General features: G+C 34.4%; 1 protein-coding gene across 1 annotated transcript in view; it reads left to right on the top strand.

Annotated features, from left to right (window-relative positions):
* The window catches only part of LOC128235179 (hemicentin-1-like), a 52,141-nt gene extending 33,292 nt beyond the window's left edge, over window positions 1–18,849 (top strand). Inside the window, exons 9-28 of the mRNA XM_052949925.1 lie at window positions 109–387; window positions 532–810; window positions 1,580–1,858; window positions 2,003–2,281; window positions 3,017–3,295; window positions 3,440–3,718; window positions 4,483–4,761; window positions 6,298–6,600; window positions 7,235–7,516; window positions 8,471–8,758; window positions 9,893–10,213; window positions 10,791–11,090; window positions 12,249–12,347; window positions 12,634–12,673; window positions 14,069–14,124; window positions 15,527–15,548; window positions 17,056–17,144; window positions 17,460–17,475; window positions 17,836–17,924; window positions 18,794–18,849. Coding sequence (XP_052805885.1) covers window positions 109–387; window positions 532–810; window positions 1,580–1,858; window positions 2,003–2,281; window positions 3,017–3,295; window positions 3,440–3,718; window positions 4,483–4,761; window positions 6,298–6,600; window positions 7,235–7,516; window positions 8,471–8,758; window positions 9,893–10,213; window positions 10,791–11,090; window positions 12,249–12,347; window positions 12,634–12,673; window positions 14,069–14,124; window positions 15,527–15,548; window positions 17,056–17,144; window positions 17,460–17,475; window positions 17,836–17,924; window positions 18,794–18,813 — 3,878 coding nt within the window. The 3' untranslated portion in view covers window positions 18,814–18,849. The remainder of the gene's footprint in view (window positions 1–108; window positions 388–531; window positions 811–1,579; window positions 1,859–2,002; window positions 2,282–3,016; window positions 3,296–3,439; window positions 3,719–4,482; window positions 4,762–6,297; window positions 6,601–7,234; window positions 7,517–8,470; window positions 8,759–9,892; window positions 10,214–10,790; window positions 11,091–12,248; window positions 12,348–12,633; window positions 12,674–14,068; window positions 14,125–15,526; window positions 15,549–17,055; window positions 17,145–17,459; window positions 17,476–17,835; window positions 17,925–18,793) is intronic.
* Window positions 18,850–20,921: the final 2,072 nt, after the last annotated feature.

Below are 20,921 nucleotides of genomic sequence, written 5' to 3'. Positions count from 1 at the left end.
ACTATCATTTGATCATAAATAAAATCTTCTGAAATTATACTTAGTTACATATTGTAATAATGAAGACAAATTACCTTTGATTTAAACCAAAATGCTTGTATAATGTAGACCCACCGAGTACACCTTCTTTTCACTTCGGAGGCCGAGCTGGAGAAATAATACCAGACAACACACTGACCGTCATTCGGGGCAAAGTTACCACCGTGATATGTGAGTCCTCTGCCAATCCACCTCCTACCTATACTTGGAATGGAAACAACAACACGTTGACGTTTACGCCTACAGTTGATGAAAACAAAGAGTGCTGTGTTCGCAACAGTATGGTTACGACGGGATACGGAACAGTGTCGGGATACAACTCATCAGTTCTTAAGGTCAACGTTTTATGTAAGTGAAATATGTACGCAATATTTAGTGAAACGACTTTTGTTTTAATACCCTTCTCATTTTAAATCGATCAAATATATGTAACAAACAATAGTTTTTACTTTCGAAAAGTCATATTCCATTAACCACTAATTACTTCGACAGTTGCACCAACTATTCCTACTTTCCACTTCGGAGGCCGAACCGGAGCAAATATACGAGGCAACTCTTTGTCCGTTATTCGCGGAAACATTACCACCGTCACCTGCGAGTCAACAGCCAATCCAATCCCAGTCTACACTTGGAATGGAAACAACAGGACATGGACGTTTACGCCGACGGATGACGAAAAAAGAACGTGCACTGTGCGCAACAGTATGGTTACTACTAGGAACGAAACAGTGTTCGGTAACAACTCATCAATTCTGAACATCAAGATCTTGTGTAAGAACCCTTCATATATACTCCTAATTTATAGATAATCCGAATTTCACCGTCAATATACAGTAAACATGAACGGTCATATGTATTTATTAGTAACACCTACCTTGTTCAGCATTTACTATGCCCACTCTGGCATTAATTATTATAAACAACAACGCAAACAACATAACAAAAACAATAAAATATACAACGACGACAGCAACAACAATGACAACAAGATAAACAAAAACAACAACAGCAACAACATCAACGACAACAATGACATCAGCACAGCTACAACATTTGGTGTGTCGGCAATTTACTTTGAAAATGCAAGTTCTCAAAAAATTGGTCATTCCAATTTGAATTTATTTTAAACGTCAGGTTCCATAAAAAAATGGGAATGATATCCTGAAAATCATTAAGGAACTGTTTACATTGCATATGCATTCGCAGGTCCATACACTTCTTCAATTGAACATCTCCCTGTATGTAATATATTTGTTGGATCAGTATTATTTTGATTATAAAGCCCATAATGTCATTTGGATTTTCTTTTTTTTTTAAAAACATCAAATGAAAATGGTCGACTTGCTGTGCCAGGCCACTTCATGTTTAAATTAATGCATGTTTTTAACAAACACTACTCTATACTTAAATTGTTAACATTGATCGAGTTAACACTATCATTTGATCATAAATAAGATCTTCTGAAATTATACTTAGTTACATATTGTAATAATGAAGACAAATTACCTTTGATTTAAACCAAAATGCTTGTATAATGTAGACCCACCGAGTACACCTTCTTTTCACTTCGGAGGCCGATTTGGAAAAATAATACCAGACAACACACTGACCGTCATTCGGGGCAAAGTTACCACCGTGATATGTGAGTCCTCTGCCAAACCACCTCCTACCTATACTTGGAATGGAAATAACAATACGCTGACGTTTACGCCTACAGTTGATGAAAACAAAGAGTGCTGTGTTCGCAACAGTATGGTTACGACGGGATACGGAACAGTGTCGGGATACAACTCATCAGTTCTTAAGGTCAATGTTTTATGTAAGTGAAATATGTACGCAATATTTAGTGAAACGACTTTTGTTTTAATCCCCTTCTCATTTTTAATCTATCAGATATATGTATTAAACAATTATTTTTGCGTTCGAAAATTCATATTCAATTAACCACTAATTACTTCGACAGTTGCACCAACTTTTCCTACTTTCCACTTCGGAGGCCGAACCGGAGCAAATATATCAGGAAACTCTTTGTCGGTTATTCGGGGAAACATAACCACCATCACATGCAAGTCCACAGCCAATCCAATGCCAGTCTACACTTGGAATGGAAACAACAGGACGTGGACGTTTACGCCGACAGATGACGAAAATAGAACATGCACGGTGCGCAACAGTATGGTTACTACTGGAAACAAAGCAGTGCCCGGTAACAACTCATCAGTTCTGAATATCAAGATATTGTGTAAGAACCCTTTATATGTATATTCTTAAAATATAGATAATCCGAATTTCACCGTCAATATACAGTAAACATGAACGGTCATACGCACAAATAAAAAAACAATAACCTTGTTCAGCTTTAATTATGCCCACTCTGGCATTAATTATTATCAATAACACGCCAACAACATAACAACAAAAAAAAATAATAAAATACAACGATGACAGCAGCAACAACAATAGCAACAATGCCATTAATCCAGCTACAACATTTGGCATAGACAATTTATTTTGAAACCAAAAGTTCTCAAAAAATTGGTCATTCCAATTTGAATTTATTTTAAGTGTCAGGTTCCATAAAAAAATAAGAATGATATCCTGAAAATCATTAAGGAACTGTTTACATTGCATATGCGTTCGCAGGTCCATACATTTCTTCAATTGAACATCTCCCTGTATGTAATATATTCATTGGATCAGTATTATTTTGATTATAAAGCCCATAATGTCATTTGGATTTTCTTTTTTTTAAAAAACATCAAATGAAAATGGTCGACTTGCTGTGCCAGGCCACTTCATGTTTAAATTAATACATGTTTTTTAACAAACACTACTCTATACTTAAATTGTTAACATTGATCGAGTTAACACTATCATTTGATCATAAATAAAATCTTCTGAAATTATACTTAGTTACATATTGTAATAATGAAGACAAATTACCTTTGATTTAAACCAAAATGCTTGTATAATGTAGACCCACCGAGTACACCTTCTTTTCACTTCGGAGGCCGAGCTGGAGAAATAATACCAGACAACACACTGACCGTCATTCGGGGCAAAGTTATCACCGTGATATGTGAGTCCTCTGCCAATCCACCTCCTACCTATACTTGGAATGGAAACAACAACACGTTGACGTTTACGCCTACAGTTGATGAAAACAAAGAGTGCTGTGTTCGCAACAGTATGGTTACGACGGGATACGGAACAGTGTCGGGATACAACTCATCAGTTCTTAAGGTCAACGTTTTATGTAAGTGAAATATGTACGCAATATTTAGTGAAACGACTTTTGTTTTAATACCCTTCTCATTTTAAATCGATCAAATATATGTAACAAACAATAGTTTTTACTTTCGAAAAGTCATATTCCATTAACCACTAATTACTTCGACAGTTGCACCAACTATTCCTACTTTCCACTTCGGAGGCCGAACCGGAGCAAATATACGAGGCAACTCTTTGTCCGTTATTCGCGGAAACATTACCACCGTCACCTGCGAGTCAACAGCCAATCCAATCCCAGTCTACACTTGGAATGGAAACAACAGGACATGGACGTTTACGCCGACGGATGACGAACAAAGAACGTGCACTGTGCGCAACAGTATGGTTACTACTAGGAACGAAACAGTGTTCGGTAACAACTCATCAATTCTGAACATCAAGATCTTGTGTAAGAACCCTTCATATATACTCCTAAATTATAGATAATCCGAATTTCACCGTCAATATACAGTAAACATGAACGGTCATATGTATTTATTAGTAACACCTACCTTGTTCAGCATTTACTATGCCCACTCTGGCATTAATTATTATAAACAACAACGCAAACAACATAACAAAAACAATAAAATATACAACGACGACAGCAACAACAATGACAACAAGATAAACAAAAACAACAACAGCAACAACATCAACGACAACAATGACATCAGCACAGCTACAACATTTGGTGTGTCGGCAATTTACTTTGAAAATGCAAGTTCTTCAAAAATTGGCCATTCAAATTTGAAATCATGTTAAGCGTCAGGTTCCTATTTAGAATTGATACCCTGAAAATCATTAAAGAACTGTTTATATTGTATATGCATTCGCAGATCCATACACTTCTACAATTCAACTTCTCCCTGTATGTAATATATTTATTGACTCAGTATTATTCTGATTATAAACCCCATCATATCATTCGGACATTTATTTGTTTTAAAACATAAAACCAAAGTAGTCGACTTGCTGTGCCAGTCCACTTCATGTTTAAATTGATACATATATATCAACAAACACTACTGTATACTTAAATTGTTTATATCGATCGAATTTACACCATAATTTGATCATAAATAAGAACTTCTTGAGAGTTAACATAGTGACATACTGTAATAAAGAAAACACATTATTTTTTATCCAAACCAAATTGTTTGTATAATGTAGACCCACCGAGTACACCTTCTTTTCACTTCGGAGGCCGAGCGGGAGCAATTATACCAGACAACACACTGAACGTCATTCGGGGCAAAGTTACCACCGTAATATGTGAGTCCTCTGCCAATCCACCTCCTTCCTATACTTGGAATGGAAACAACAGGAGGTTGAAGTTTAAGCCTACAGTTGACGAAAACAAAACGTGCATTGTTCGCAACATTATGGTTACGACGGAATACGGAACAGTACCGGGATACAACTCATCAGTTCTTAAGGTCAACGTTTTATGTAAGTGAAATATGTACGCAATATTAAGTTAAACGACGTTTATTTTAATACCCTTTTTAATGTTTAATCCATCAGATATATGTCATCAGCGTATTATGTAAGTACATACGTGAAATAGCTGGCATATGTTCAATAAGATTAAGCGTCGTATGTTGTATGAATTCATATGGCGATAACGCAAGGGCTGGCATTCGAAAATCCGGATAGTGCCTTAGTGCTTAAGAGAATTTGCAAAATGCATAAACCCATGAAACACACGAATCAATCCTTATGTGAAGTATATTTTGTTTACATTTAAATTGCTTTAGATATATTAAAGCTTAGATTATCGAATGTTAAGGTAATGAGAAATATGTATTATTGGCATGAGTGTTAGTGAAAAGAAATGACCGATATGTGGAACGCCGTTTGCCATTCGTCATAATACATTATACTTGTCCAAACAGAGCACCGCAATAACGTCGACCGGTTCGTGAAAAGGGAGTATAAGATTTACTCTATAGAAAACAAGGACAATGTTAATATTACATACTCAATAAATATAGACTGGAATAGAGAGATCCCAAGGAAGCAAAACATATATAGATACATCAAATTATAAAAAGTTTCTTTTATTGAAAGTGTTCTTTGACAGCAACGATAGTAAGATGCTGATACAGAGGTGGTAATGGTTTGTTGTTGCAAAATACATTAATTTGGTAATATTGTTCTCCTATCTCGAATGTAGTTATTATTTGTTAGCTCGTTCGTTTCGAAGACGGCTTCGTCAACGCTCTCAAACATTTACCTTGACTGCAACCCAATAAAATTCAACACTAGGTGCAAGACCCACAACTCTGATTTAATTACGTTTGTATCCCCATCACACTTGTCGATGGAAGTGAGCGTTGGTCTCCACACGGTCACCCCGTAAGTGTATTAGTGTGTATGTGATAGTTACCGTTCAGTGTTTAGCCAAGCCAATTCGAAAATATGTGATAAAATGTTAATGGCCATTTATTATATCTTTAGTAATAGTGATCTCCTGGTTGATAAAGTGAAGAAATCATTATTCGAATGAAAGTAAGATTTTAACCATTAAGTTAACTATAGAAAGTTATTGTGATTGCATTGCCTTTTGTGTGCTCGGAACTAAGAATGTATTTCCAAACGTATCGGTATGTTATAACAACCCTAGAGAGCTTCTACTCAGTCGGCACGATTATGTTATAAACATGTATCAATGACCATATGAACAAGAATCACCGTTAAAATTGACACTCACATATCTCAGCTGTGAAAGTTTACTGTTAACAGAGGCTAAAGAAAAGGTTAATTTGTCCGTATACTAGCACATTTTAAAAAATTAATAGCAAATGTCATTGATTTTCCTTATTACAAACAATGATGTGGACAATCGGATAGAATACTTATAAAATTGGTGCATAATACCATAATTCTAAACGATTAAAATAGCATCTGCAACTATTTGTTGCAGTTATTAATATAACTGAACTTCGTTATTCGTTCAAATTTGGCAAACGTTTGCTTTTTCAGATCCACCAGGAACGCCTGACCTCAGCTTTCCATCCTGCCTTGGCGAGCCAATTACTGTGAACACGTCAATTAAGGTCATACAGGGACAACCGGTAAATGTGACCTGTAGCGCCTCGAGTAGGCCCGCCCCGACCTACAGTTGGTCAAGACACCAATCGAAACAAAGCAACGTGATGTGGATACCAAATGCACAAACGTCTCATCAAGGAACATACACGTGCAAGGCAGAGAATATCATGGATATCACATTCGGTGGACCTATTGGCACAAATAGCTCAAAGCACTTTCATCTTGAAGTTCTCAGTACGGTTTCTAGCTAAACGTCTGAAATATATCTACTCTACATGGTGATACACATGCCTATCCTTTTTGATTATATTATAGAGTTTAATAAATTAGGAAGGAAATAACTCATTTCTCTATCCACTTAAATCAAGTAGTACTATGACCACATTGAAGATAATCTTGGAAGTTATTTCACATGTTTTTGAAATTAATACCAAATCTCATTTTCAACAAAAACGTCAACGTGCACATGGCTTGGATATTATTTTGAAATCATTTCCAAATGGCGTAAGGCTGGCTTTCAATTTGGCAAATGTTCTCGCAAATATGATAAAAATAAAACTTATGCAGATTTTGATGCTCACTTGTTGAAATATAATGTGATCTTACATAGAAAAAACAAAAACAGTTTCCTCTGTATATTCATAACGCTTATACAAAAAGTGATGTTTTCAATCTAATAAACCAAAATAGTTTGTGTGTTTTTAAATAAAAGACACATACTTTGAAACTGCAATTTGAAACACATATTTCAGCATTTCGATGAAAGCGAAAATATTCTTTTTTATTTTATATTATTTCGTTAAGACAAAAGAACATGTAAGTCAATTACGAGTTAGTAATGACTAGCTACTTTCATTTTCACTTTTAGTGCCTCCTATGGTAAATCCGCTGACAAACGTCGTGGTACTTGAGCGAGGCAATGTTTCTGTGGTTTGTCAGGTAACTGATGGTGTTCCGAACAAGACCGAGTTTAAATGGGAGAAAATGTCTGATATGACCCCTATCTCAATGGAGCAGACACTGAGCATCGACAATATTGATCGAAAACAGGGTGGGAACTACACATGTACAGCTTCAAACCTCATGAGACCTACAGGATGTAACGCAACCGTTGGCAACAGTAGCAACACAGTAAACATCGATGTACAATGTTAGTAGTACTTATGTTTAATCAATATGTTTCCCCTTTCTTTAAGGACTGTTTTGCAAAGAAATTTTCAGGTCCCTTATTCAAAACAGTTCGATTTGAATATTTGAATTGTATTAAAAAGTAAAGTATAGCAAGAGGTACGACTGTAAGATAATTGAAATAAAGCAGAGTTATTTGTTTTCTAATTGTCTTTGTAAATATCTCTAAATATTGGCAGGAAGTAAAAAAAGCCGAGTGAATAGAAATATAACTTTATTGAAAATGAACAAGACATTAATGCAACACATGTGCGTTGTACTAGTATGTGCTTCTCGGATGGCGTGCGTATGATTACTGTTTTAGTTTTAGTCGTATGTCGTTTTGCCCGGTCAAATACTAGGTGTTGCGGCATTTAAAGATTGAAAACCATGGGGGCATTTATCAGAAAGATGGAAAAAAAATATGCAAAATTTAAAGTAAACTTAAATTATTGGTATTAGACATTAACTTATCAGTTACACATGTTTGTATCGTATCGTCAATGTCCTTTCAACGTACAAATACCAAAGTAGCACATGCATGCATCCCCCTAAAAGAAATGATAATTATCACATTTACATTTACAAATATCACAACTTTCCAAGAATTTTCAAGCATTAATCAGGCAATCGTGCAATCGTACCAAAGAAACAAACAATACAATTACCTAGGGTCTTCGGGAGCTACCTAATTGCTACGCTTATCTGGTTTATTGCTGGTAGAAGGAATACGCATAACCAATGGAGTAGAATTAGACGGCTATACAGTAATGCTGCCTGAGTTAATGCCAACAGTGACGATCACCACTAGTGACTTATATACACGGTTAATGTCTGGCTTATAAACCTTGTTCCTATCAAAATAGCATACACCTTAACTATGAATACACAGCAATACTGAAATATAAGAGTTGTATGTATCTTGATTGAATTTCAGATGAGGCAGAAGTGACGAATTTTACAGTATCGAATTTTAATCACGGGCAAAACATTGAAGTAGATGAAAACACGCAAGTCATATTTTATTGCCAAGTTCAGAGTAATCCCTTATCAAATATATCGATGTTAAAGGAAACCCAAGATTTAAAGACTGCCAGTCACACAAACGATTTGGAATTCACGATCAGCAAAAGTGTATGTGAGGACGAAGGTACTTACCATTGCACAACACAAAATGCACACAATACTGAAGCTGATATTAGGTCCTTGACGCTATTCGTAAGATGTGAGTACTATGCCCTTTGGCACTACTTTGAACTCTCTAAGCAACAATACTTTTGATATTTTATATTGTTGGGTTTTGTCTTTGTTTCTTCTTTTTTAAAGTACTGCGCGTCGTTGCATGTTACTTTGATAAATACATATACATTTTTATATCACTAATAGCGCTGCAAAATTATTATTTGAATGATGTTCCCGTTGCAGTTTGTTATAAAATGTGACTGAGAGCAAACAGAACCTTTCACATAAATTCAAAACAAAGACAAGACTGCGTATGTGACCGATATGAGCAGAAACGTAATATTTATGTCCGAACTTATCTGAAACACAGGTGTATTAGAATTCATACAAAAGTAGAAATAAGTTTTTGCATTATGTGCTCTGAATTGTATTCCTCAGTCTGCAGATAGAGTTGGGATCTCTAATCATAGAAGTACTTCGGGTTTATAAGTTTATTATTATTTGTTTTATTGTTCAGTTTCTTCAAGTTAATGCATACTTTGATAAGATTTACCTTTTGCGTTTTTTTTTATTTAGGATTGTTGGGATAAGAGTGAGGTTTGTGCACTAAAACTGGTTTAAACCCCCAGTAAATTTACATTTTACTGACCGTTCCAAGGCGGTACCTAACAATCCTTGATTAACATACCCATTGTTCTATATATAATATGAATGCACTGTGCTGTTTGTGGAGTTTTATGCTGTTCTCCCATTTTTCTTGTTTGTGATTTTTTGTTTTTATGTTCTACGTCTTTGGCGTTTACCCAGTGCCATTAAACCGGGTTTATGTTTAAAGGGTTTTGCTGCTGAGCTTGTTTCTGTAGCTTTTCGCATAAATGTACAGCTTTTAGTTGAATAACAGGTACCAAATACTAATTTTATAGAACACCAAGAATGTGTTAAAACGGTCATAAAAATAGCCCCTTACATCCGTGTTTTTTTCCCTAGGGAAAACAATATTTATATTTTGTGGGCCGGAGTATACCAATCAGATAATAAGTTATATAACGGGAGAGAGGATTACACAAATTCCCAAAAAATCTAAAAGGAGGATTATCATACATTTATTTGCACGACGGCACAGGGTAGATACACGTCCGAAACTAGTTCCATGGAAATAAAATATATTTTTACCCAGGTGCTCCTCGTGCATCGTCGTTGGCCCCAAGAAACCAGAGCATAACAAGATCTACCGGAGTGCCTGCAGTATTCACTCTAAAGCTAGTAGCTTTCCCACGGCCACGAGTGGCGGACATTATTTGGGAAAAAAATGTTTCAGATCGGAACACGTGGGTTATCGTTCGTAATGACACAGATATTGACATACTGATTTCTGAAGACGGACTTCAAACTCAATTATCCTTTAGTTCCGTAAAGGAAGACGATTTCGGTTATTACCGCGTACATGTCAACAACGAACTTGGAAATTATACAGAATCGTTTAGACTGCAGGCGCAAGGTAATTAACGAATATTTTTTTACGTTCGAAGTTGTCATACTATATTTCACTCCAGAAATATTTTCCTTTTATTTCGATAATCGTTCGATACGCCTTCAATAAGTTACATATTTCAGTTGCAAGAAATCTATTGAAAGACAAACTGTTAATGGTGGAGAAAATTACCAACAAAACAACATGCTAAAAACGAGTGTACATTTAACGCCAAATCTTTGCAGCTGCTAGGGCTTTTATTAAGTATTTGTTATGTCATGAATTTAGGACGTTCATTCATCACAATCATATTAATAATTGCCACTTCAAAAACTTACCAATCATGGAACATAAATGCCAGAAAATAACATGTTGGATGTTTTTCCCGAAGATATCTGTGACCATGCAACTTTAAAAGGTATGTGGTGGCGCAAATGGTTACGGCGGGCAATTAAAACCGCATTTCATCAAATAGTTTAAGTATATAACCTGTCCTAAATATTTGATAATGTGTGTACAGAAGTCATGTTTGTTATTGTTTCAATGAGGTTTTAAAAAATGATAACATTATGACTTTATTTAAGATATATACTTTTCTTTTTAGAGCATCCGCATTCTCCTTCCAGTCTGCAACACTTCCAAAAGGCCACAGTTGACACGATACATATTGAATGGACACCCGGATTTGATGGAGGTCTGCCCCAAACGTTTTACATAGAATACAGGGAAGTTGGAGCGTCTGTTTGGAGGGAGGAAAGAGGCATCGCTGGACAAATCAATTACACTATAGTTGGATTAAATCCAGCGACAATGTACGAGATAAGAGTCTATTCCACAAATGACATTGGTAGATCAAATGCATCAGAGGCTATAACAGCTAGCACATTGAAAACCCCGGAAAGCGGTGAGTACTGCGTTCCACATTACAGGGTCATTTGAAAACAATATGCACGATTCATGTGTGCCTTTCCTGTATATTAAATTTACTTACAGTTAATGCTTACGCTCGGGCTCACGTTAAACTAAGATCAACGAAACGTTAAACGGACAACGGCAATAAAGCGGATTGTGTGTCCAAAGTGTTGTAAACAAAAAAACAATATGTTATGCATTCGGGTTGTTATTTCATGTACAGAAACAAATGCGTTTGAAATCTGACCGATAGAAAATTGCCGCGAGACGACAATGAATGTAAATGCCGAAAACTTCATTTAAATAGATTGTAAAAGTGAGCAGATACAATAGATATATTTATATAAATAGCTTCATTTTTGTTGTTATCGTATAGTTACAGCTACCGATTAATCTATATGATTTTTTTCAATGTGTTCATATAGCCGACAAGTACGCACGTGTGGTGATCTTATTAATATTCAATTTACCAAGGGTCCCTTCCATCTTACAGTAAGAACATTCAAGACACAACATAACCTGTTATATTTTAACCCGTAAGCTTATGCTCGTTTCAGGGCAAACGCACACACTGTCTTCCAAACTTACACGGGTAAAAGGCTATAAGCAAAACAGTTTAAGGAACTAAAACTATATAATAAATTACATTTCCCTAACTTTGTCTATGTTTCCTTTGTCAATAACTAAATAAGTATCGACAAAATAACAACATATTTAATTATTTTGAAATAATTGACGGATTTTTTTTTAAATTGCCAGACATTGACGCAACATATCGGCGCAGTATCAGTTTTGCGGTTAAACAGAAGTTAACCATAGACATCTTTCAAACATAAGCTCTAAATGTTTTATTTGAAATCTAATCATGCTTAATGTGCTTAAATAACTTGATATTAGATTTTGATATGTTTTCCGCCATTAAATTCAAGGAATTGTTTTGCAATATTGACTTTATATGACTGTTTAATATTATTATTTGATTTACGGTATGTCAATATTGCATTATCCAGTTTTTTTTATATTTTAAAAATGTGATATTGAATAATCGAAGGCTTTGGATGACGCTGTTTAAGGCTCACTGTTTAATAGCTACTGCTCAGTTGACCGATATCAAATAATATGATGCAATCGTGCTATTATTTGCTTACAGGCAGACCACCTGTGGTGCTTATATCAGTGTTAGTTATCGTTGTATGTGTAGTCTTTGCGGTCGTTGTTATAATAGTGGTAATCAAAAAAAGATTAAAAGGTAAGTATGTACCTTTTGCGCTTATTATCAACCACTAGAAAACATAAATAATAAACCTCATGACATATTTGTTTCAGATACTGTATTACTAAACCTCTATTTTTCTCGTTTATGTTTCAAAGCATTTGAATGCATATCAGCGAATAATTGTATTTGGAATATACAGCTGACTTTTCAAGAAAGGTCCATGTCTTTAATTAAGATTTGTCTAAACCGTTTTCCTGAACTTTAAACAGACGGTACATTTTCAGTAAAAAGTGACAAACATAATCTTAAATCGTTTCAGGGAAAACTACAGCAGATATGGACCGATTAACTATGCACCAGTAAGTATTTTGCTATTGGTTTAAAATCAATAAGGGGGAACTAGTAGCTTGCTTTATGCCCTCAACTAAAAGGTAACAATTTGATTTTCTGTATGCGTGAGTCGTCTCTCAGTTTCAAAGTGAACCTGTAGGGTAAGATAACGTTATTGCCTTACATTTCTTATGGTGACATTACCAGCGGTCATAGTGATGCAATACCTTACATATAACATACCACATAAAAACGTTGAGTTCGTAATGTGCAGTTGTCACAAAAACTTCAATATATGTGTTATTCGTTTAAATGTTTGAACAAGCGGAATATATTTATATTTGTGTGTGTATAAAAAGAAATAGACATGTCCACGGAAATATTTAAAGAACAATCTCATTAACATGTAAGCCGTCGCAGCCGGTATTGATCCCGACCGGGTTGCTGGATTGCTGATTTTTCGTCGCCATACTACTAGACCACAACGCGACAGCATTTACATTGCTTAATGTGTTGTTGGTTGCTTTGACGTTTGATATATAGATCAATACGTTGTCTTGTTACTACCAGCAAGGCCACCTGTCTGGAATTAAACATACCTGGCCACTCAATTTTATATTTGTACATGTGTATACCAAGTTACTACAGTTTTAAACTTATCAATCTGGTATTTGTTACACATTACTTTTACGAATATCCTTTGGGTAACGACCTTGTGGTCTTCTAAGCAGCGAGCCTCTTCAACAATTATAGAGCGGGTTTCACATTTCAACAATGAGGAGTAGTGTTACCTGGTATATCGTTCGGGAGATTTGCCTACTCTTCCTTGAGTTGTGTGCCGTTGCACTCGCATTTGATTATCTTTGATTTGTGAAGCGAACTTTTCTTTCTAACTATAAGAGTGATTGATGTCACACAGTATCTTGCCCTTTGACTTTCTTCAAAGCTTAAGAATACAAGAAATAAAACGGCCGCATTTTGCTGTTTCTGACTAATGTACAACTTAACTTGCAGACTTACACAACCCATAAAGAATAACAGCTTTTGAAAGGGTTATGACTCAAATATATAATATACATTTTTATATCAATGTAAACAACATTACATGTTCTATATGCCTAACTTTAATTTGGCCAAGGGACAGAGCAATAATTGACAAAGCGACAAACAATGCAACACAGATACCCAACTTAACATGCATCTTAAATTTCTTGTAACATCGAATCACTCTGACAAATTTATTTTTGGAGAAGCGTGTGACACAATATTACGAACTAGCAACCACTTTTTACTCGATCATTAATGTTTTTCTTCATCATGGCAAAATTGTACATAACATTATAATTATATGTATATTATTATTATAATATGTATACTTAAACAGAATGAACGTAAACTGTTATGCAGGTGTTTGTTATTTTCAGTAACCTACAATCGTTGGGTAACCCTAACACGGACGGGACGGACGATGACGAAGATGGTATGTTATTGCATGCACATACCAGCAAAGCAATTATCATGCACATTGACTAAGTTAACACGTTTAAGCGGCGTTGTATCTTAATTGCTATTGGCCCTTTATAAATATAAGTTGCACATTTTTGTCCCTCAGTAACTAACAGTTGACTGTTAAATTCATTTAACTCAAATTAAATGAGGTTTGTATAACTATAGTATGATGGTTCAGCAAAAATAATGGCAATACAACTGTTGTTCTTTCCGGGTACCCCTTTTTACCATGGTCTGATTTTTAATTATAGGGGATAAATAATTTAATTATAGGGGATACATAAAATGCGAAGCCGAGGGTAACAGTATTTACCCGAATTTTGACAATATGTACTGTCACACTGGTAGAAATGCCATATTTTTGGTATCACACCGAACACAATAACAAAAAGTATTTCACAATTACACAATTTTCAAGATTAATAACTTAATTCTGTAACTATTTTTGTAACAATAGATAGAAGTCGAAAAAGGTCAACACAAACAATTGCAAACAACGGAATATTAACGACACATTTTATTAAGTGCTTTCCACCTAAGACTTAAGACAACCAAAAAAGTGCAATTTTAAACGCGCGTGCTATGTGGCAGTATGATTGGAACTGTTCAAAACCGAACTGTCAGTGTGTGGCAATATGAATTTGCATTGCCCATGATGGTTTTATGAGAATTTAACACGGCAAAGTTACGTGAGGTATACTAAAGCCATATATAGCGTTTCCTTGACAACAGTTTGACAGAATAACTGTTTGCAATATACCAGCTGTACTATGAAATGTGCCACTTTTAGGCTGAGGGATATTGTTAAACTATAATGGGTTTGCAATATACCAGCTGTACTATGAAATGTGCCACTTTTAGGCTGAGGGATATTGTTAAACTATAATGAGTTTGCAATATACCAGCTGTACTATGAAATGTGCCACTTTTAGGCTGAGGGATATTGTTAAACTATAATGGGTTTGCAATATACCAGCTGTACTATGAAATGTGCCACTTTTAGGCTGAGGGATATTGTTAAACTATAACGGGTTTGCTTCAGCATTTTAGCTAAACATTTTTTTTTAAATAATATTTAGCATATTGTTAAATACATTTTGAACCAGCTTTTCACAAAGTGAAACCTGGCTTTAGAATATTGTTCGTAGTTGTTCGGAAAGGCCAGCGAGCGGGTGTGCTAGCGGGGTCAAACCACCTATAGTCCATAATAAATTTAGTGAGAGTTTACATATTGTGAACCACCTTGATATATTGGAAAAGTTCATGGAGGCCTATCATGGGATTGCGTTAAATGCCATTAGGTCAACGTCAAGTTATAATGAATACATGTGTCAACATTTGATATTGTTTTTCAACCAGATTCTTGATTTCAGCTAATCCAGATGGACAATCCGTGTAAGTGGTTGCTATTCAGTGAAGACTTTTTTCTAAAACCAATTCGTTGGTTTCCCATTTCATCACATATTGACAGTGAACTAATTTGCAAACAGTTCCTCTTCAGCATATATTGACAGTGATCTTATTTGCAAACTGTTTTTCTTCAGCATGTATTGTCAGTGAACTAATTTGCAAACCGTTCCTCTTCAGCATGTATTGACAGTGATCTTATTTGCAAACTGTTTTTTCCAGCATGTTTTGTCAGTGAACTAATTTACAAACCGTTCTTCTTCCTATGTATTAACAATGAACTTATTTGCAAACTGTTTTTTTCAGCATGTATTGACAGTGTACTAATTTGCAAACTGTTGTTTTTTCAGCATGTTTTGTCAGTGAACTAATTTACAATTCGTTCTTCTTCAACATGCATTGACAATGAAAACATTTGCAAACTGTTTTTTTCAGCATGTATTGACAGTAAACTAATTTGCAAACCGTTTTTTTTTGTAGCATGTAATGACAGTGAACTAATTTACAAACCGTTTTTCTTCAGCATTTATTGACAGTGATCTAAATTATAAACCGTTCTTCTTCAGCATGTATTGACAGTGAACTAATTTGCAAACCGTTCTTCTTTAGCATGTATTGAAAGTGAACTTATTTTTAGGCTGTTTTTCTTCAGCATATATTGATAGTGAACTTATTTTCAAACCGTTTTTCTTCAACATGTGTTGAAAGTGAACTTATATTCAAACCGTTCTTCTTCAGCATGTTTTGACAGTGAACTTATTTATAAACCGTTTTTCTTCAGCATATATTGATAGTGAACTTATTTTCAAACCGTTTTTCTTCAACATGTATTGACAGTGAACTTATTTTAAACCGTTTTTCTTCAGCATGTATGACAGTGAACTTATTTGCTTACTGTTCTTCTTCAGCATGTTTTGACAGTGAACTTATTTGCAAAATATTCTTCTTCAACATGTTTTGACAGCGTACTACATTACAAGACATTAACATGTTGTAAAACATATATTGGCTAAAACATGTCCGTTATTTAAAGCACGCAATCCGAATAGCTTAATTTACATATATGTGTATGAGGTTGACTACGACAAACATTCTTAATATAGATACCATTATTTTGATTGACTCAATAAAGTATGAAACCTGAAACTAGAATATCTATGTAACTATTACAGGAGTACTCATAATACCTGTGATGAGTTTGACATCGAATGTTCAGCAGCCAATCGAATAATACCTTAATAAATTGTCCATGGTTATATTTTTCCTAGCTTTCGTATTGAAATGCTTTGATTTGTAAATACTTCTGGAAACATATTGACCAATCAGTAATATATGAAAATATCAAGGTCGCAACAAAAAGTTGGAACGATTCATTAAATAACATATTAATTCAAAATCTGAAAATCCATGAAACAATTTTCCATTATGAAACTTACAACGCATAATTGACCTGCATGAACATACAGTGGGCACACGTGTTTGTCTAATTTAATAGATCTGGAACAGACAGCCCCGGATGTAGAGCAGCCCTGACGTACGAGGATTTATCCAAGACAACAGAGGCATCGGATTACGATGCTCTAAGTTAGTATCACAATTGAATTTGATAATGCAGTACTATTTTATTTTTCATTAATGCAATCGCATGAGTACCTTCGTACACAGGAAGTGTAATATAAGCCACATCTTTCTAAACGCACATCTTATAATATTGTTGTTAGTAATTGGTGTTCATATGTGTATAAATATATGTCGGATTACTGTTATCAAAACTTTCTTCACATGATAGGAATTGACATGGTATTTAAAAATATATGTATACATTGAAAATGGGATTATCTGTATACACTAATATACATATATGGCAGTTTAAATGCTTATCATTCTATTGATTTTCAGAAGCAGGAGACAATGGGTAAGATAATAGCATTGAATAATACATTGAAACTGTCAGACGTAAAACGTTCATAAATAAGGTACACGTACAGCATATGCAATGAGTTTGAAATGGAATGTCTATCACCCAATCGCATACAACCTTATTTAATTGTTCACATGTTATATTTTGGCTAGTGTTAGTGTTGAAATGATTTGATTGGTAAAAAGTCATTATTGAAAACATATTGACCAATCATTGCATAATGAAACGATTTTTGAATAAAATATGATTTCAAAATTGGAAAATCTAGTTAACTGTATTCCTAAATTAAATAAGTCAAGCATAATTGCCATGAATTAATATAGAGTTGGCACAAGTGTATGTCTTAAATAATAGATCTGGTACAGCCAGCTCCAGCTGTAAAGCAGCCCAGACGTACGAGGAATTGTCAACGAAAACAGATACATCGGTTTATGATGCTCTGAGTTAGTATTATAAATTAATTTGGTAATTTAATATATTTTTCAATTTTGTTATGTTGTTCCTATCAATTCAATGACATAGGATGGGATCTGTCATCAACATGAATTGTACTAGTACCACATCGCTCGTAACGAAGGACCAAAATCATTTAAAAAATATGTTTTAAATCACTAGGCACTTTGATCGCTATAATATTGTTGTTTGTCATTTTGGTGCATGTGCATATAACTATATGTAATACTTATGTTTTTAAATATTTGAATGAAAAACTACAAAACCAAGCTAATTAGCCGAAATTTTAAACATACACCCCGTTTTAGGCACAGGGTAAACGCCAAAGACGTGGAACACAAAAACAAAAAACAAAAATCACAAACCAGAAACATGGATGAACAAAACAAAACTCAACAAACAACACAGTATATTTATGCTAAATAAAAACTATAAAAAAGTTTGTTTAACAAGGATTGATAGGTACCGCCTTGGAACAGTCAGTAAAGTGTAACTATACTGGGGGTTTAAACTAGTTTGTGTGCAGTGCACAACCTCACTCGCATTCCAACACTCCCGAATAAAATATAAAACGTAAATGGTAAATGTTATCAAAATATGCATTAAATCAAGCTTGAATTACCAGTGAGTGATGGAAATGAATTATGTCTAATTGTGAACGGAATAATATGTTTATATCAAAAATTACAGAAACAAGCACAGGGGTCAAAAGTTTAAACATAAAACTTAATATTTTCATTATTGGTTTTGACGTGGTATTTTAGAATGCACATTAAAAATATATTTATATAGAATACTGAAATAATAACGAAAAATATATGTTTGTTGCTTTCAATGCCTACCATCGATTTAATTTCAGAAAAAGGAGAAAATTGGTAAGATAAAAGCATGAATATAATACATTGAAACTGTAAGACGTCACTTGTGTCATATCTGTGATAGGAATGCAACACAATGTAAAAAACATTTAGTAAAACAATTTTTATAGGGTTTTAGCATTCACCTGTTTATACAGTAAGGTGTTTGGCATTTGGCGCAATTAAGAGTCAACATACAATAATGGTAATGTATTTTCCTAAATATAACACCAAGCGCTTTATAAACACAATGGTGTGTATGGTGATATGTCTCGGTACTCGGTTCATCGTTGCCTTTCAAACAGTGTTCCGCTTTGAAAGATTTGCATTCAGTTGCAGAATAGCACTATACATGCTCAGCTAATAAAGTAAATAACAGCTAATAGATACTCGATTTTTTTAAATTGTAATTATACCTTGGTATCTATGCACGCATATCTATCACATTTTCGGTATAATGCAGTTACCGTTATTTTTCAGTCACGATAATTCTCAGGTACTCACGCCGTTGGATGAGTCAAATTCAAAGTCGCACAATTACTACGGAAATGTCAAGAAAGGTATAAACATATATACAGTTTGTGGTGTATTCTTGCATATTTAAGTGATCTTTTGTGTATGTATAACGATCAAAAGTTAAAATTTCAATTAGAAGCAACAATGTTTTACAAGTTATTCCACTGACTCAATGAAGGTAAAACATAGTAATCACACAATACTGTATAACATTTTAACGTACGTTTAATTTGATACTATCAATTCTTTGGTTCAAAGCCCGAATTCAATACAAACCATTAAATCGTTACTATCCGTATGAGTAGCCACTTGACATCGTTTTTTTCTGAATCTTTCCATGCGATTGCAGAGGATCCCATTTACATCAACACGGTGTTGTAGAAGCCGGTGCAAAGAGTACTTTAAAAGGATAATTTAAAGTCTGACAGCATCATTATCTATGTCAGTGAAGTATTTAATGATTCTATTTCTTCACTACAGCCAATGAACCAGCAAATTATCTACGAACAAAAAGTGATTTTTTTATGATTTTCTGACTATTGTATATAGAGTTGTATATAATATAATGAAAAAATAAAAGGAAGGAAAAGTTAATTCAGATAATTCTTCCGGACGGTTAAAGGGCAAGGTCAAAACTTTCTTTTCTTCTTTGTCCAATCAACTTAAAAGAACGCTTGTACAAACGGTCCTCAAACTTCTTAAGGATGTTGGCAAGTACCTGTAGATCCCATATTGATTTTTAGATCAACACATTATTATATCATAGAGCAAGGTCACCGGATTGACCGCAGTTATAGTAAATTTTTAAAACGGATTATTTGATAACAAACATCAAACAAACATCAAACACTCCTAAAGGGAACTAAACATTAGCAAATTGATATGTTTGATTAGTTTTTCGGCTTTTTAACGCATAAGTATACATATTTTTATAATACGGTGTTCTTTTACTGGAATAAGCCATTTAGTGATCTCAATTTCACCTGTTTCGATACTAAATAAAATAGAAGCTTGTGAAATGAACACGATGCATAAAATGCAGTATTAATTTCGTGTTAATTTTCTTGCAAAATGTGCGGGAAAAGGTTTTTAATATTGAAATCCGTCTTGATAAATCAATCATGATCTTGATAAGATCATTTTTTTAAAGAATAAAATAACCTTTCGATAAACTGGTTCCCCTTCGAACAAATGCTGGCTTACCGTAACATATATCAGGGAATTTCAGTTGGTTCCATGCCTGTTTAAGACATAAAGCAATTACATATACTTAATTTCACTATTGTTTGTGAAGAGAAAGGTAAACGTTTTTGCATTGATATAGATAGTTTATTAAATTTTGATACCCAGATGTGTAATCAGTAATAACAACTAAAATGATATAACTGTTTCCTTTTTGAGGCCTATCGGGTGTGGAATCTCGCAAATGCTCCATGTTTTTTTCGGCAATATTTTAAAATATTTCTCTTGTTACGATCTAGTATATCCAATTAACATTTGTACACAGCGGTAGGTGCTTAACTTGTCAAGGCAATGGCCTGGCAGAGACTTTGAATGTTGCCTGTAGGTAGGGCTTGACCCAAGCATAGGAGCGGCCATGTCTTTGTACATAAC

The sequence above is a fragment of the Mya arenaria genome, chromosome 5 (assembly GCF_026914265.1).
Source record: "Mya arenaria isolate MELC-2E11 chromosome 5, ASM2691426v1".
In the NCBI taxonomy this organism is placed as follows: Eukaryota; Metazoa; Mollusca; class Bivalvia; order Myida; family Myidae; genus Mya; species Mya arenaria.
The sequence above is the reverse complement of the archived record's forward strand: the minus strand, read 5'-3'. Positions and strand labels throughout refer to the sequence as shown.